At 43.4% G+C, this 17,048-nt stretch overlaps 6 protein-coding genes across 8 annotated transcripts; 4 read left to right on the forward strand and 2 right to left on the reverse strand.

Moving 5' to 3' along the window:
- Positions 1–105: 105 nt before the first annotated feature.
- Positions 106–2,696, forward strand: LOC108117405 (transcriptional adapter 3-B). The gene has a single exon (XM_017229815.2). It carries the CDS (start codon positions 239–241, stop codon positions 1,904–1,906), a length of 1,668 nt encoding a protein of 555 aa, XP_017085304.1. The 5' UTR covers positions 106–238; the 3' UTR covers positions 1,907–2,696.
- Positions 2,697–2,974: 278 nt separating this feature from the next.
- Positions 2,975–4,841, reverse strand: LOC108117632. Of its 2 annotated transcripts, none has more exons than XM_017230162.2 (4): positions 4,652–4,841; positions 4,083–4,586; positions 3,527–4,015; positions 2,975–3,465 (listed from the first exon to the last, which is right to left on the reverse strand). In XM_017230162.2, the coding sequence occupies exons 1-4, from the start codon at positions 4,755–4,757 to the stop codon at positions 3,242–3,244; spliced, it is 1,323 nt and encodes a 440-aa protein (XP_017085651.1). In that variant the 5' UTR covers positions 4,758–4,841; the 3' UTR covers positions 2,975–3,241. The 2 variants fall into 2 exon arrangements, with proteins under 2 accessions (XP_017085651.1, XP_017085649.1); XM_017230160.2 differs by having other exon boundaries at positions 4,083–4,589; positions 4,652–4,840.
- Positions 4,842–5,064: 223 nt separating this feature from the next.
- On the forward strand, positions 5,065–6,633 carry LOC108117475 (3-hydroxyacyl-CoA dehydrogenase type-2). Its single transcript, XM_017229902.1, has 2 exons — positions 5,065–5,179; positions 5,729–6,633. The coding sequence occupies exons 1-2, from the start codon at positions 5,171–5,173 to the stop codon at positions 6,485–6,487; spliced, it is 768 nt and encodes a 255-aa protein (XP_017085391.1). The 5' UTR covers positions 5,065–5,170; the 3' UTR covers positions 6,488–6,633.
- A 125-nt stretch (positions 6,634–6,758) lies between these two features.
- Positions 6,759–9,129, forward strand: LOC108117452 (zinc finger protein 680-like). Its single transcript, XM_017229871.1, has 2 exons — positions 6,759–7,346; positions 7,409–9,129. Exons 1-2 carry the CDS (start codon positions 6,861–6,863, stop codon positions 8,771–8,773), a joined length of 1,851 nt encoding a protein of 616 aa, XP_017085360.1. The 5' UTR covers positions 6,759–6,860; the 3' UTR covers positions 8,774–9,129.
- A 96-nt stretch (positions 9,130–9,225) lies between these two features.
- On the forward strand, positions 9,226–12,788 carry LOC108117479 (rho GTPase-activating protein 22). Its single transcript, XM_017229918.2, is given in 7 exon segments — positions 9,226–9,726; positions 9,979–11,308; positions 11,372–11,477; positions 11,920–12,102; positions 12,210–12,235; positions 12,238–12,279; positions 12,282–12,788. Coding segments are annotated over 6 exon segments (1,701 nt in total). The 5' UTR covers positions 9,226–9,726; positions 9,979–10,128; the 3' UTR covers positions 12,446–12,788.
- A 309-nt stretch (positions 12,789–13,097) lies between these two features.
- LOC108117459 (multivesicular body subunit 12A) lies at positions 13,098–16,950 on the reverse strand. 2 transcript variants are annotated; one of them, XM_017229883.2, is made up of 6 exons: positions 16,739–16,950; positions 14,899–15,124; positions 14,680–14,835; positions 14,270–14,624; positions 13,986–14,210; positions 13,098–13,914 (listed from the first exon to the last, which is right to left on the reverse strand). In XM_017229883.2, exons 2-6 carry the CDS (start codon positions 15,111–15,113, stop codon positions 13,795–13,797), a joined length of 1,071 nt encoding a protein of 356 aa, XP_017085372.1. In that variant the 5' UTR covers positions 15,114–15,124; positions 16,739–16,950; the 3' UTR covers positions 13,098–13,794. The 2 variants fall into 2 exon arrangements, with proteins under 2 accessions (XP_017085372.1, XP_017085381.1); XM_017229892.2 differs by having other exon boundaries at positions 16,735–16,950.
- Between the last annotated feature and the right edge of the window lie 98 nt (positions 16,951–17,048).

The raw sequence follows: 17,048 nt of genomic DNA on the forward strand, positions 1-17,048 counted from the left end.
ACTATGCGTTTATCGATAGTGCAAGTCAACGATAAGCGTAAGATGCCACCTTAAATCGTAGAGCGATAGCAACCGATAGCCTAACACCAATAATATATCGACTATCGTAAATATTCGATATCTCAAAACGATTAATTTGCAAAGTGAATGTTTTCTTTAGCCTTTGTGAACACAAACACAAATCGTTACTCCAAATTTAACAAGAACCAATAATCCGACCATCTTACATCCGCGTTCCATGAGTACGAACCTGAAGAACATTAAACTGGCCCACTTCGGTGGTACGCCCAGTTCCGCTGGCTTTGGCATCTCGGCGTCGTCCGGAGGCGCTGGCAAACTGCCCACAAATGGCACGGGTGGCGGCAAATCCGCTCCAGCTAGCTCTTTTACGGAAACCGAAGTCCTGGCCACACCAGGTGGTGTCGTTATACCCATAATACGCACTAGAGACGTACCCAAACTACTGCCCACCATTGCCACTGCGTTGCAGCGCCCTGCAGATGATCATTTGGCCGCTGAAGATTTGGATGCTGTTCAATTAGAGCTAGAACAGATGCTGTCTAATGTAGCACTACGGACGCGTGTCCTAAAAACGGAATACGATAGTCTTGACAAGGACGAGAAGCGCCAGGATCGAAGAAAGCAAGATCGTGTACCAGGATCGCCACCTTGCCCAGCCAGTATGCTAAATGGCCTGCTTGGCATTGGGAGCAACTCCTCCACGAGTCAGGGAAGTCCACTCGGCGGAGGAGGAGCCTCCTCATCAAGTCAATCCAAAAGGAAACGGGACGAGCCAACAGGCGTGCGAAAAAAGCACTCCTCCATGACTATTCTGAAGCAACAAGGTGCAACCAGTGGCTCTTCAAAGCACCAAGCCAAGAACAGCCCTCTGGTGCACACCGATGACAGCATGGATTACCTGCCAAACTTAGTGGCGGCGAATGCCTCAGGTTCTGTGCTGCCACACCACCAGCCGTTGCCCCAGCTTCCCAAAGTGGCAGTACCTAAGAACGACACACCAAACAAATTCTGGCTGTCCGTTGAGCCGTACTGCATGCCGTTGACCAACGAGGATTTGCGTTTAATTGATGACCTGTTGGAGCAGTACCGTGGACCTCTGGTGCCGCCAGTGCCCACCCTGGGTCCCCATTACTCCATAGCTTGGGCGCAGGAGGATATTAAGGCACTTCAGCCAGGTGGAGCACGCATTAAGTCGCACAATGCCAGTGGAATGCTGAAGAAAGCCGAAGGAATGGTGGAGGAGAGCATCACCGGTCCGCTGACACAGCGTTTGGTATCCGCCTTGATGGAGGAATCCCTAATGACGCTGCCCAGCGAACAGGCAGCTGTGGGTGAGCACAGCAACAGCACAACAAGCAGCAGTAACGAGAACACGCATTCGCACTCGTCATCCTCGGCAAATGCAGCAGCTGCTGTTGCTTCTGGAAACTTCCGATCGCTTGCCATGATGAAACATGGCGTAGGCATCGAACAGCGCCTAAAGAAGACTCTTATAGAAAACGGACTGATCGATGCCAGTGAATTTGCAGCCCATGAGGATGTGGACGAGGTGCTGCTGGAGATCAAACGGGTCACAACCGAAATAAGCTCCATTGCCCAGTTCAATAGCGAGGAACTGAAGCGTCTTCGTTCCGCCGCCAGCGAGGAGATCAAGCGTATTGCCATCAAACGAAAATTGGATACCGTGGATCAGGAGATACTTGAATGCTATAAGAGAATGTTGCAATATCGGGCAAAACGGAAGGGTCACACCATCGAAGAGAAACAGGAGATCCTACGATTGACTAACGAACAGCGCCTGTTGGCAGATCAGTTGGAGCGGATGCAAATGCATCTGCCATGCATCGGCGGCACTGGCAGCTCCCTGCTTGAACCCAAGATGTAGGACAGGACCTTGGCCTGGGGCTGGTGCCAGCTAATGGCCATGCATCAGGCAAAGAGGCAGGTCCGGGACGCTAGCCTCAAGCTGCAGTGTGTCTGAAGGTATCCTTCCATGGTATCCCTCCTCCTCTAATTCGCCTCCTTCCTTTTCGCCAGACTGTACATTAGCAAAGATAATTACCCTTTAGTATGTAGTATTTACAGCCCACAGTGTGGATGGTTATGAAATCGAATCGAAAGCTATCTTCGAGTATTTTCTAATAACTATCTACCCTGTATTCTAATCTTTGTCGCCAGACTGTACAAAGATGTATCCTTTAGTAAGTAAAGTTCACTATAAAATTGTATTTAGTTATTAAAATAAGATATTCAAGTGGCGGAAAGTAACTTTTGGTTAATCCTAAGCTGCGCTTTTATGAAGTCCCTAGAGTTTGGTAGGCATGAAGTTTAGCTTAACACCAAAGTAAACACGAAATATGTATATATTTCCTTGATCATTATACCATACTCTCAAATTTTCGATTGTAATTAATGTAACTTAAAGATTCACACATGTTATATGCTAGATTTGAATTTGTAAATAGAAATTGAATATTGATTGTAATAAGCTCCATGTTTGCTAGAATTACCCACAAATTACTATCCGTCTATATGAATCAGAAGTTTTTTTTTTCTGTTTTTCACAATTATAAATATTGATCAACCCTATTTAACACTTCCAAATACATACATACATACACTTTGTATAGCTTAAGTTATCTCGAGGCAATAAAGCTGTCACTATTGAAAGTAAACCGCAGAATTTTCCACTATGGGAGTTTGGTGGAGAAGAACCACCGCACTGGGTGAACGTTGCGTACGCTTTGAATTCGATCTAGTCAGCGACACGGGCCAAGTGGACTCCAGCGGATGTGGAGGAGTACGATCTTTTGTTTACCCAAACGATAAGAAGCAATCAAAGGCGGCAACTCCGGATTGTGGCTAATTAAATCCAAACAAGCGGGATCCGAGGATGCCCTTCCGGGGATCGCAGCCTTCCCTATCTTAATCGCTAATCTCAAAGGCAAATATCTCCAAAATAAAAAAAAACAAAAACTTTATTTGCTGGTAGCAAAAAGGCAGTAATATCTTAAATGAGGAGCTTGAGACTTCTGTGAACATCGCCGGTGGCCTTTCTAAAAGTGATGCAATGAGTGTAAATTATTGATTGTACTTCGTGTATGCTGCGGTGCAGTGGCATGACTTGGTGGATCCCTTCTTCTGCTTCTGGATTCCATATCACAGACGCATCACAGTCTTTCGTATACTATAGTATAAAAACTAGATGGATCCGAGGGAGTTAATCGCCTATGGCAGCAAACTCATCGGGATAATCGGCCTTGATATCGGAGTAACAAGAGACCGGGATGGCCGAGGCATTGGCCTTAAGACGTAGATTGGCATCGTTTGTGACGAGCAACATGTTTGGCACTTGATCGCGCAGCTGTAGGCAGCAGTTGACAATGCTATCATCTGGACAGTCGACTTCGATTTGGTGATCTGCCTCCTCCACAGCCGATTGTGCTGTGGCATAAATAAATTATGTCAATATAAGGAAAAATACATTGTTAATTTTATAACTTACCTTGTATTTCCAGGCTCTCGTCGAACTTTTTGTTTAAATAGCGTATGGCACGCACCGCAATGAGACGCTTTGTATCGTCCTCGTGGTGTTGACTCTTTAACTTGTCCAGTTCCTTGATGACTATGTAAGGAATGTACAACATGCTACCCACAGTACCTGGCAACACCACCTCGGAGAGGCTCTCTACGAATTTAATATTGTGCATCAGGACGTTTGTGTCCAACACGAAGTACATGTGATCAAAAAGCCGATTGGGCAACTCCTCGCCGTCAGATGCTTGGCGCATGAGGAGAATGACTTCTTCCTTATTAGCCAGAGGCTCAACATCAATGGATGCCTCCCATTCCATGGGCTCTGGATCTTTTGCGCTAGCACTGGAGCTAGCAACTATCTTTTTTATACCCACTTCACTACTTTTAGCCATATCATTGTTGTTGAGCTCCTGGGCCTGCTGCAGGGAGTTTCTCAACTGCGATAGACGCTGATTAGCTAGAAAAATATAATAGTTTTGTTTTAAAGGAATTAATAAATTATAGGTAACATATTTTGCACTTACCACTTTGGGAGGTTCCCTCCTTCAAGCGGTTGCTGGCATCAAGCAGAGCCTTTGGCTTCTCCCAGGCATTTATGGTTGAACGACTATTTACTTCCTTGTGAATCTTTGGGCTCAATCCCAGGAATTTTTTCGGCGGCGATGTACCAACAATGAAATTTCCACGAGTGTTGGAAGTTGAAATTGAAGGACTAGTTTGTGTGCAGCTCGATACGGTGGGGTAGCGAGTGGTTGGCCGATTATTGACTTCGACCTTCTTGGCCTGGAGCTTTAGGCGGTCCCCCACGGATTTCCGCGGCGGAGTTGCATCAATAATAAAAATTCCCCGAGAGCTGGAAGTTGAATTTGTAGCACTAATTTGAGTGTTGCTTGGTGTTGTGAGGCACCGCGTGGTCCGCTTGCTGTCCTTCTCTTTTTCCTTAATGGGTTTTTTATCCTGCAACTTCTTCAAATTTGTTTGCAAGCGCTTGAGACGATCCTGGGCAGGTTGCTTTATGCCAGGAATAACTGCTGAAATGGATTACTTATTAGGGTCATATTTTGTATGCAAACGCATGGGGTCAAAATGTTACCATTTGGCACACGCGGATTTCCGATCACCTTATCGCGGTCCTCATCGCTCAAAATACGTAGATGTGCTACATTGCTGCTCTGTTTATTTTTGTTATTGACAGACATGGTGAATTCTCAAACATTTAATTTTTGGCAAATAGTGTTTTTGCGTCACTGATTTGTTTTTTGCTACTGGCTAACATAGAGATGTACCAGCCGAGCCAAACATAGTCGATGTCCCGCTGGTTTCGATAGGTAAGTGCATCGATGTTAAACAGATTACCGATATGTTACGTATTTCGAAAGGTAAGTGTATCAGATGATAGATAGGTAAGTGTATCAGATGACGGTAGCATAGACAATAACAAGTTATCGAAAAAATACCAGTAAATCCCTTCTTAGTATATTTTGGTTATTTCAATGCAAAATAGCAGCGGTCACACTACGCCGGTTTCGAATTGTTTAACAAGGTTTTGTGTAAAGCTTTTTCCACTACTAAGTAACCACCGCTTTTCGCACCCACAACACAACTCGGCAGAATGATCAAGGTATGTAAAAAGGGGGCGTGGCTGTAAATAAGGACCGTATAGTGATTAACAGTGGCAATTAGTGCGGACAAAATGAGTGACGACCCGGCGGCCGGGTGCAAAGTCCATTTGGGATCTGAACTCGTGTCTATGGGAGACCATAAATAACCGTATCTGCGTCCGAGGCTTTGATGCACCTTGTACCCGCCGAGCAATTAGCATTACTTCTTCGCGAGTTATACAATAACATAATCAGCACGGGCATTATTTGGAAACTGAACTGATAATACCATCAGCTGCTTGGTAAAAATATGATAATTCACGTTCGGAGATTTTAGTTGAATTTTAGTGTGAGATGTGGATTCAATACAAATAAATATAGTGTGTATATACGGATTTATTACCGTTTGTATATACACATCTACAAAGTAAAGAATAACAGTTTAAAGATCGCAGTTATTCTGATTAAATTTCCTGGCTTATGCAGTTGCTTTGTTTCTAACGGTTTTCTTTTATCTAAATATCTTTTTGTTTAGAAATAATAATAAATAAACGAATATCTTCCTATAGAATGCAGTTTCCTTGGTGACCGGAGGAGCCTCTGGACTGGGTCGTGCCACTGCCGAACGCCTGGCCAAGCAGGGAGCTAGTGTGGTTCTCGCTGATCTGCCATCTTCCAAGGGCAACGAAGTTGCCAAGGAACTAGGCGACAAGGTCGTCTTTGTTCCTGTAGATGTCACCTCCGAGAAGGATGTGAGTGCCGCCTTGCAGATCGCCAAGGAAAAGTTTGGTCGGCTCGATCTGACGGTCAACTGTGCTGGCACGGCGACGGCAGTGAAAACGTTTAACTTTAACAAGAACGTGGCCCACAAACTGGAGGACTTCCAGAGGGTGATCAACATTAATACTGTGGGAACATTCAATGTTATCCGTTTGTCGGCTGGCCTGATGGGTGCTAATGAACCGAATCAGGATGGACAACGTGGCGTGATCGTAAACACCGCTTCGGTAGCGGCCTTCGATGGCCAGATCGGTCAGGCTGCTTACTCTGCCTCCAAGGCGGCGGTGGTGGGCATGACTCTGCCTATTGCCCGTGACCTGAGCACCCAGGGCATCCGGATCTGTACAATTGCCCCTGGTTTGTTCAACACCCCCATGCTGGCTGCCCTGCCGGAAAAAGTGCGCACCTTCTTGGCCAAGTCCATCCCATTCCCACAGCGTCTGGGCGAGCCCAGTGAGTACGCCCATCTGGTGCAGGCCATCTTTGAGAACCCACTTCTCAACGGCGAGGTTATCCGCATCGATGGTGCCCTCCGCATGATGCCTTAAATCTGGATACCATGGATCCAGAACATCCCGAAATGGCTCGATCAGTTTGCATTTATCTATTGTCTAGTGATTAAGCTAAAAAGTTTTATTATCTGTCCCGAAATTATGTAATAATTGCTATTAAACACACTTTCTCACATTTTTAACTATGGAGGCCCGTCTGCTTGGCGCTTTTCACCACACTTACGGGATAGCAACAGGTGCAGAAAGAAAATTGTTATATTTTTTATATTCAATATTTATATAACTATATTCAAACATCAAAAAGAGATTATATGATGAGATTTTTTGGATATTTTTAAAAATATGAAATATTAAAATAAAAATTAAGCGGTATATTAAGGCAGCCCTCCTCCAGCTGTTAAAGCTTTTCATGCAAGTTGGCAGTTCTGCTTTTAATTGTAAACAAACAAGTCGTTTGGAAATCGGCTTCGGAAAGATAATGCCGCCATATGAGCGCTGCGGCGAGATCGTGTGGTTTTGCAAGAGGCAGGCGCGTGCTTTTGCCTTCCAGTGTATCTATTGCGAGGATAGCAGGACGACGACATTCAAGGATTTCAAGTTGCATCTTGATTTGAAGCATTCAGATTTGTTTCAGGACGAAAGGGTGGAGTTAATGCCGCTTATAGCACACAGAACATGGACACCACGTGTTGCAAGAGATCAAGAGGCAGAAAATGACCCCTTGAAAACACAGAACATAGATCACATTAAACTTGAGGAATCCTCATCAGAACAAGATGCACAGGCCACAGACACTGAATGTGAAGTGTGCGAAGAAGAAGATAGCCTACTTGACTATCTAGAAAGCGATAGCCAGAGTATTACATATACACAGTCCACCAATAAGGCGGAAACCGTGAGCTTCAATATTTTACCATGGTTCCTACAATTACCTCAGCTTTTCTTTTCTTTTTCCAGCCCTCTACTGTTACACCTTCCTCGCATTTTTGGTTGCTGGAGCACCCCATCATGCTCGCTTTCATCGACCAGCTAGAGCAGCAGCGTTTGCTCTGGGACTTGGGCATAGTTAGTTACCGAAGCTATAAGCGGCGCAACGAAGCCTGCGAGGAAATAGCTAAAGGCCTTAATGACCAATTTGGACTGCATCTAACGAAGCAGGAAATAGCGTCCTACGTCAAGCAGCTGAAAGTTGTTTATTTTAAGGAAAAGATCCGCTTGGAGCGGATCACAGAACAATCAGCCCACCCAGAGTGGTATTACGAGCGGCTTCATTTCCTGGCGAAGAGCCTGCGACGAAAACGGCATCCCAAGATGTTGGGCACTATCGATGAACCACTAGCAGTGCCCCACCTGAATCATGATCAGCATCTGAAGCTCATCGAGCTATACCGTCAGTGTAGTGCTAATTGGGATATGCAGGACTTGTCCTGTCGATTGAATCAAGTCCGCCAGGCGGCCAGGAATCGCCTTCTGGAGTTGTGCCGCACTGAACTAGCAATTCCGATCGATCCCACACAGCTGCAAAGTTATATTGGCCACCTGAGGAAAACTTATCAGGAGGAAAAGGTGCGCCGACTGAATACTGAACGTGAGGGCAGGTTGTTTAGCTCCCGATCCCCCTACTACGAGACTTTAGGCTTTTTAGAAAACCATATGGCCCCCTTCAAGTGCGATATGTGCCAGGAGTTGGTAAACAGCGTGGACGGCTACAAAATTCATCGGGCTGAGCACGATGGTAGCCTGCCCTTTGTATGTCCCACATGTGGCAAGGGCTTCACAAAGTGTGGCAATTGCACCATTCATATGCGGAGGCATACACAGGATTATTATTTAAGTTGCGAAGAGTGCGGCAAGCGGTTTGCCACCTCCACCGACCTTACAGTTCATCGACGCTCGCATACCGGGGAACGACCCTATTGCTGTCATATCTGCGGCGGACGCTATAGCACTGTCTCTTTTTTGAAGAGACACAAGCGGCGGCATGAACAGCGTCCCGTGGCCAAGTGCCACATCTGTGGCAAGGGCTTCTTCGAGCGAACCGTGCTGCGAGATCACATCAAGGGTCACCTGAATGTGCGTGATAAGGAGTGTGATGTGTGCCATAAGCTGTTCACCAGTGCCAAGTACCTGAAACGACATAAGGAGATTCACGACGAACACAAACGATACTTGTGCAAGACCTGTGGCAAGGGATTCGCCCAGAATGCTGGACTCAAGGGGCATATGAAGTCGCACGACAAAAAGCGAATTAAAGCCGAAGAGGTACAATCCCTAAGTAATTTCAGCGAAATCAAGCAAGTAAATCCATTGATTGGTAGCTGATAAGTATAAAGGCTGATAAGTAAAGATGGATTGTACATAGACTTGTATCTATATCCATGAATTGTATCTAACAAGGTATTTTTCTTATCAGAGTAACAGAAATGGATATATTTCAAGGAATATAACTTTGGCTATGGATTTTGAACCGTTTTAAAGGCAACTTCCAACTTTTCCTAATCCACGGTACAATATATACCAATTCGAATATAACGAATGTGCTTTAAAACTACTTATCACATTTTTGTATGTATCATCACTGGAATTGTACTTTTTCCTTTACCGGATATTGGTAATACGGTACTTCCTACCCATTAACAAAAAGGCAGTTCTCTTCACATCACTATCGATAAGCTATATCTGTATGGAGTGGTCAAGGCCCTGACTTGCTCCAGTTACCCAGAATGTTGCCAAAGTCCAAGCCAGCGGGGGATACAGTAACCCGCAGCAGAAGCCACTGCCATTGTAAACAGAACGTTATGAATGTGTGATATATCGTGTAGATGGGGAGAATAGGGACTACTCCAGGGCAATTCACACATTATCGTCCGTTTTGTGACAGCTATTGTTATATTTATATTTGTATCGAGTGCCTTAACATTTGTTTGGTTCGTCGGTTATCTTATCAGCGGGAGTGTCGGAGTGGCTGGGACTGTGGAACAATTGGAACTGCGATAAGCGCCCCAGAATTCCAACTGTTCGCCTGCTAGCCAGTCAGTTGAAATCGGAGCTGCCTGCGAATTATCCACTATCCATGACCGACCGGCAATCGAGCCTCTGATACTGCGTCATCCAAACGGGAGAGATCGGTCAAGGAAAAGTGTTAATCGGAAGCCCAAGAAGTGATTTGTGGTCAACTTGTGTTGCTGCTGTACAAGGTGTTGCTTTAGCAGTTGCAACTTCTTTAGACAACACTGAACCAGGCGGCGGAAATTTACTCTTGACAAGCGGAAGAGGTGGGTGTTTACCACAGTTTGCACTGTCATTAATCATTTTCAAACTATAAAAATTGGATTTTTTTTCCATATTTTTCTTTTTTATATAATATTAAAAACAAAATACTTTATGAATGATTCTGGTTTGTATAATTTAGCTTAAAGTTTTGTATTAGTTTTTTTTTAATTACCAGTGCCCACTGTCTGTGCTATCTTTATTTAAACTCAATAGTCATAAACTAATTATACTTACGATTATTTCTTTCCATACAGTTCTACACTGACGTCACTTGCCACCAGGGGGAAGTGAGGAAGGAGGAGTAGGGCTCTCCACTGGTCAGCTGCCTCACCCTTTGGCGATAAGACCAAGAGCAGCCAATCGAAAAGAAGTGGGAAGGGAACACGATAAACGATCCCAGCATCATGCAGACGACGACAAGTCAGCGGCCAGTAACGCCTGGCACTCCAGACTCGGCACATATCGTAATCGGTGCTGCTGGATTTGTGGCCCACGAGAGACGCCAACCCGGAAAGACCCTGATGAATTGCTTTCGTGATCGCTCCACGACATCGTCGCAGGCCCAACATGCCTATGCGCGTGGCCATAGCGTTACCTCGGGCACACTGTTTCGCCTGGAGGGCAATGGCGGTTCCAATTGCACCTTGGATAAAGTTGGAAAACAGGATACAGGGCGTCCCGAGGCGGTCGTTCTTCTTAGAGAGCTAAAATCTAAACCCAATAAGCTGGCTCTACTTAAGAGCAGCAGTACCAGAGATCTAACCCGCCTGTTCCTGGATGATTCGACCAACACAGCCGTGCTGGTGTCCAATACAAGTCTAGATGTCTGCTCCTCAAATTCCAGTTCCGGTGGCAGTCCGGCGGTGGGCAGATCCAGAGGCAGAGAACGCCAGAGTGGAGTAGAATGCTGCAATAGCTGCTCTAAGCGCTGGCATGACCTTAAGCAGCGTATGCACACCCTTGAGCAGGATCTGCTAGTCCAGACCACCTACAGCCAGGAATTGGAGCAGAAAGTGGGTGAAATGAGTCGCCAGTTGGGAGAACTGCTCCAGGAACGGGACAGGGACAAGCAGGATAAACAACGCTCACCAGGAACAGGTGGTAGTGGAGGATCTGGCAAGCGTAATCACCATCCCGCAGGCAGTCCCAATGTCCGACCTTCGCGCCTGGTGGCCTGGATGAATCTATCCAATTGGTTTAAGAGCAGACCCAGCGTGGAGACCCTGCGAGAACAGCGCATCTTTTTCGACGAGCCCTGCTTCGATACGGAACTGGAGTTGGTTTTGAAGCACGAACAGCACCGCAATGTGCCCCGTATTGTGGTCGATTGTTGTGATCTCATTGAGAACAAGTACCGCAGGTCCACGCAGCCCATTGAGGGCATCTACCGGCAGTGTGGCGATTACAATAAAATCCAAACACTGCGCTTCAATATCGATGCCAATGACTATGATGCATTGCGTCAGACGGACGTGGATATACACACGTTGACTGGAGTGCTGAAACTTTTCCTGCGCGAAATCAAGAGTCCGCTAGTTAGTGTCAACGAAGCCAAGACCTTTATTGGACAGCCGAATCAGTGGCGTAAGTTGGGAATCTTTCAGTATAAAAGTTTTACATCTAATCCCATTTATATCCTTCCCACAGTGCTAACCGATCTTTCCGTCAAACTGGATACCCTTAAAAGGCTGATACGCTCGCTGCCGGAGACCAACCGCGACACTATGGACTACATCTTTGCGCATTTTAATAGGTGAGTAGTCTAAATCCTTTAAGTCGGAGAATAGTGTAGGAACTTTTCCTTCAGTGAAATTCTATATTTTATCATCATCATTTCCGAGAAACCCTCAATAGTGCCTTTTAATTGCAGTTTCGAAAATATTATTTAGTTTTATGAATGACTCAAAGTTGATTGTCAATTTGAATATTATTCATAGTTTTGGCATTGTATTTCTGCGGAAAAATAATAGAAATACTAATAACTAAATGTTTACTTTTATAAAATAAGAGGTCATTTTTAATAAACAAAGAACACAGATGTAATTACTAGAGGTTCTGCGACTCTTATGCCTTTTTCTAAGAAAATAAATTTAAGGAGTTTCTTCTATAAAATTCATAAAAAACTCATTTAACTTATCATTGTAAATGCAAGTGTAAATTGTGTGTAATATTAATATTTACATATTATTTCACAGATTAACCAAGGTGCCGCTGCAACAGATCAGCGCCGAGACGCTGTCCATCTCAGTGACGCCCACGATTTTCCACACAGTGCCGCAGGGCATCCACATACAGGACATTCAGCAACTTCTACGCGAAGGTGAAACTCTGGCTGACTGCGTCAAACTGATGATCGAGTACCAGGGGCGTATATTCGAGTAAGTGAGCCCCATAAAGGAGGAGGACCCCCACGTCTCCCTGGTGAAGGTGCATTGGTTTCCGGCCGACCGCTACTGTATTCCCCAACAAAAACCCCAAATCCCAGCTGCTTAAATCTCATCAAAACTGATCACCCTTGTGCCGTTGTCTCGAACGCTTTGCTAACCACACGAAATCCTGAACCTGAACCTGAATCCGAACCCACTGTACCTGCACCTCCAATCCTCCATTCCCAACGATCCCCTCGTCTACAGATGCACCGCAGATCGCCGCCGCCTGAGCATGCGCAACCTGAAGAAGACTCTTTCGCAACCGGATCTGCTCTTTCATAATTTCTTCTGATCTGACCGGATGACACTGATCCTTTGGATCCATAGGACTGCCTTTATTCCATCATGCCAGAAGGAGAGAGAGAGCACTGTACATAATGAATGACTTTAGGCACTTAAGTTTACTAACCTAACCACATGCAGGCGTATTAACAACTATGTCCTAATATTTTTTTATACAGACTTTTTTTTATTCTTTAACTAACTAACGTTTATATTTATGTTTAATAAACTGAAAGGCCTTCGCCTTTATAGAGTGTATAAGTGAAATATTTATATCATTGCAAAGACTTTGAAAAGCTTAATGGCGCTCAGTTATATTACAAAATAAAGTAGTTTACATTTGAGTACCCCAAGTTCTTAATCGGCTCAACGTATTAAATGGAACTAAGCTGACTAATATGCTCACATAATTTTACGAAATTCCGCGAAGATCCAACTCACGTTAATCCCCAACACTTCCTCTGATGAGTCATTAAAATTTCAATTGGATTTTCACTGGCATATATATATATTTTTTTTTTTATTTTGAACTCCTATGTAACATGGTGGAGCATTGTTTAGGAAGAGATAAGGAGCAGGGAATGCGGGGTGATAGGGACGGAGGCAGTTGGGAAGAATCTATGATTTTGCAATACAGTCTAATCGTCACTAGAACTAATATGTAATAGATATATATATATGTATATTTTGTTTAAAAACCAACTGGTTTTAAGTGCTAAGTGGCCTATAAACATATAGATTTATATATATTAGATATATGCTTGTATGTACTAGATTTATATTAGGTTCGTTATTAGCAATGCACTTTCTAGACTTGATTCAACATTAACATTATATTTTTCGACATATGTGGTAGGTGTATATCTTATGCGTGGGCCTTTCGAAATACATATATGTATGTGTATGTGTTGTGTACACGTAAAGCCATCTGATTTAGCGCTACTAAAATAATGACAAAACATTTCGCTCGCTCTTCTGATCACAATTCGGGGTTAATCGATGCATGTATGTATATGAATGATTTCTATGATGTAAATATAGGTAGGATTCTGATTCGGTTAGTTTCCAATGTGGGATTTTACAAAACTGAGGTGGTGTATGATTGCTTGGGCAATCATGAAAATTAGATACATATCAAAGGCACAGGAATATTACACACATTTTACTCTAAGGGTCTAGGGTCCTCAGAACTGAATTCAACTGAATAACTACTGGGTTTACCATGGCAGCTGCCGTATGCGCATCAGATCTGATAAAGCTTACGCTAAATTATATATAAAATCCACTCATTTCCGGTTCTTATGCTTTGTTGTATACATTGCTAACGCTTGTGACGTTTCCTATTAAAGTTTTGCAATTCTACTTAAAGAACGGGTTCTTCGATGCTGATGACTTCATGGTGCACAATATCTGACGTTCCAATTGGAAGTCATAATCTAGAGTCTTAAGCAACGTGGAGATTTCTGGCAGTGTAGGTATCTATTATATATAGTACATATAAATAATCGAATTAGAGAGAGAAGGAAACAGCTTTTGCTTGGATCACTCACATCAGTTACAGCTTGGTTACGCTGCAGCCTAATGTCCATGACAAAAGGCACTCCCTCCAGTTCAGTGTAAGTGCCCAAGGTGCCGGTTCCGCCGTAAATCCCACGTCCTCCTCCGCTGGAACCCATTCCCGCTGGACGGGGTGGGGCCGGTCGCTGGGGCGAGTTAATTTGATAATTGGCTTGGATCTCTTCATAATCATGGTGTTCAGTCGGTGGCTGTGGCAGCTAGTTAGTGAAATGGGTAAGCATTAGTTAATGATAGGTTACAACCGAATCCTACTTACTGGTCCACGAGAATTACGCTGGCCCTGTAGGTTTAGGCGATTGAGGGCCTGCTCCACCTCGCAGGTGGCTGGAGCTGGAACTCCACCACCCGGCACTGGTGGGGACAGCCGCATTGGAATCGCGCTCGTCTTGTAGCAGATAAGCACTCCGTTGATATCGCCAGCCAGCTTAAAGCCATCTGGTGCTGCTTTTAGTTTGGAGCATAGTATAATGTCGGTGACCGCCTGGGTCACAGTACCCCGCTTGGAGAGCTTGTAGATAACCTGTCGTTTGCGCCAGGCCTTCTGGTCACTGTCGGCAGTGCGCGACACCTGCGAGAATTCCTTGGGCGGTGCTGTTTTATCCGCAATTACTCTGAAAATCAAGAAGTTTTAAATAAATAATTCACCAACAAAATAGATTCGCTTACTGTAGAGTCTCTACCACGTATTCAGGCAATCCTTCGGACTTGGACAGGCACAGATAGCGCGTATTCTGGCGCCCAAACAGGCTGTAGTCACGCCAAAGATCCGCATCCGAATCCTGGTCGTAGGTTCGACTGATGGCATTAAAGTTTTTCGGGCAGCTAAAAAGAGAATTGATTGTTATTATGGAAACATCAATTTTTAGTGGAAAAATCCATACTAACCGATCGAAATCTTCGACGATGTGCAGTGAGGTGATTGGCCGATTGTCTGGCAGGAAGCTCATGATGGAGTTGAACACATTTGTAGTAGTGGCCGACCCAGCTCCATTGGTCGCCTCCAGTGGAGATCCCAGTAAAGCCGCCGTGGTGAGTGCAGAGTTTGGTGTTCCACCCAGCCCTGAGATGCCGCTTTGAATGTGCTTGCCCACCTTGTTCATCGCTTAGTTTCCTAAAGAAAATTTCCAGATACAGGCCATTAGTTAGTTGCTGATAACTGCGTTTTCGGATTAGAGTAATGTCCTGTATTCGTAGCAGGTAAGAAGATAAGGTATCATCCATAGTAGAATAATTACCACCCTTTAGATGGGTAAATGTATATTAAGAAGTTAGATATTAATATTAATATATCATAACTTTCATAAGTTTACATATTTTCGGAATATTTTCTATTTTCTCTTTTGATGTTGAGATACATAACTTTATTTTTGAAATTTAAGTTTCTACCTATTTAAATTTAATTTTATAAGACTTTCATTCACCCTAAACTCAAAATGGCACTAAATAAAAAAAAATATGAAGACGATTCTAATGGAAAGGTAAAGTGTACATTTAAGAACCTAAGTACCTAGATAAGATTATTATCAACTACTATTTCAAGACTAGGTAGACAAAAACTAACTTAACTATAAAAATAACTATATAAATATTGGAGTATTAAATTATAAAAAACTTGGTATAAGTACACATGAACCTAGTTACCGATACCCCTCCAATATAATACATCTCCCATCGGAACTGGTATTCGGAGGTGCTTTTTCCCGCCCCAGACAAATGATTCATGATCTTGCTGCTGGGTTTTTTGCATGGCATTCTTTTGTAGGTCGCTCAGCCAGGGCCAGGTCCGAGTTTCTCTTTGGCCACTCACATATTCAAAGAAATAAAATAAACAAACAAACTGGCCCGCACGATCGTTTGCGCACTTTACAGTAGTGGAGATGATATTTTGTTTTTTCGTTTTCCGGACTGTCAATATATTCTAAATTTAATTACTGATAAGATATACTGTGCAAGGTGACGGCCGGTAACTCTGAGTCATCCAGAAACTGCAGAAACCAAGTGCAAACATAGTATAATAAAAGCCCGTTTACAAGAAATCAAAACAGAACTCAGACAAAGAATAACCAATATAAACAAATAAGGTACCAATATCAACAATAACTGGAAAAAACGTATACTTAATACGATAAAGGGTTTATTTATATCGTCACGGAAAAAATGTGAGCTATATCAATAATTAAATATTAATTGGAAATCGTTTGGTATCTGGTTTAAATATAAATTATATAAGTGCAGACCTTATCATACCTAGACCTAGGTGATATTAGATTATTGAGTGGTTCTATAGTTTTGTAGTAATAAAATAATTGTTATTTTGTATTATCTTATATAATTATAAGGATGTTTTTAATATGGTTTATATAGTATTCCTTAGTTACACTTCACGCGTAAATAAATTTATAAGATCTCGTTTTCCCCTGTTCGCGTACTTTCTATGGTTTCAAAAGAAAAACCTCTTTGGCGCGCAGACAAAGAAAGGGGGGATTACTTTAAGTATGTGTATATATAAGTTTTGGGAAGTGAGGAAACTCCGGCTGATAACCAAAGTGGAGCACACTTGGCTTAAAAATAGAAACCATAAACCATTCGAAAACATCCCGCACACGATTCCAATTATAAGTGCAAATTGCCAAGAAATGAAGAGAGGTTCCCTCACCCATCTGTTACCCCCTCTCCACTCAAAAAACAACATTAGTGGACACAGCATCCACATATACGTACGTACACAATTAATAATTCCCGATGGAGCGATTCGGGTTCGGATAACCTATGACTCCAGGGGGCCCGAAACAATCCAGTTCACTCAGTATTATATTAACCGATTGCACTATTCAGGCCGGCGAGTCATTAAGTGCAACAATTAAGATCTGATCCGGTCACCGATTTTATTTTAATTTCGAGTACGACGTCTCCTATTGTTTGGCAAATAACAAAAAATACACTGATTTATTTGAGATGGTGTAGGTCCGACGGTACTATTTTTCTAAACATCGATTGTATACTATCGATATATATGTATATATTGTAGCATTATA

The sequence above is a fragment of the Drosophila eugracilis genome, unplaced genomic scaffold (genome assembly GCF_018153835.1).
Source record: "Drosophila eugracilis isolate 14026-0451.02 unplaced genomic scaffold, ASM1815383v1 contig_498, whole genome shotgun sequence".
NCBI classification, from domain to species: domain Eukaryota; kingdom Metazoa; phylum Arthropoda; class Insecta; order Diptera; family Drosophilidae; genus Drosophila; species Drosophila eugracilis.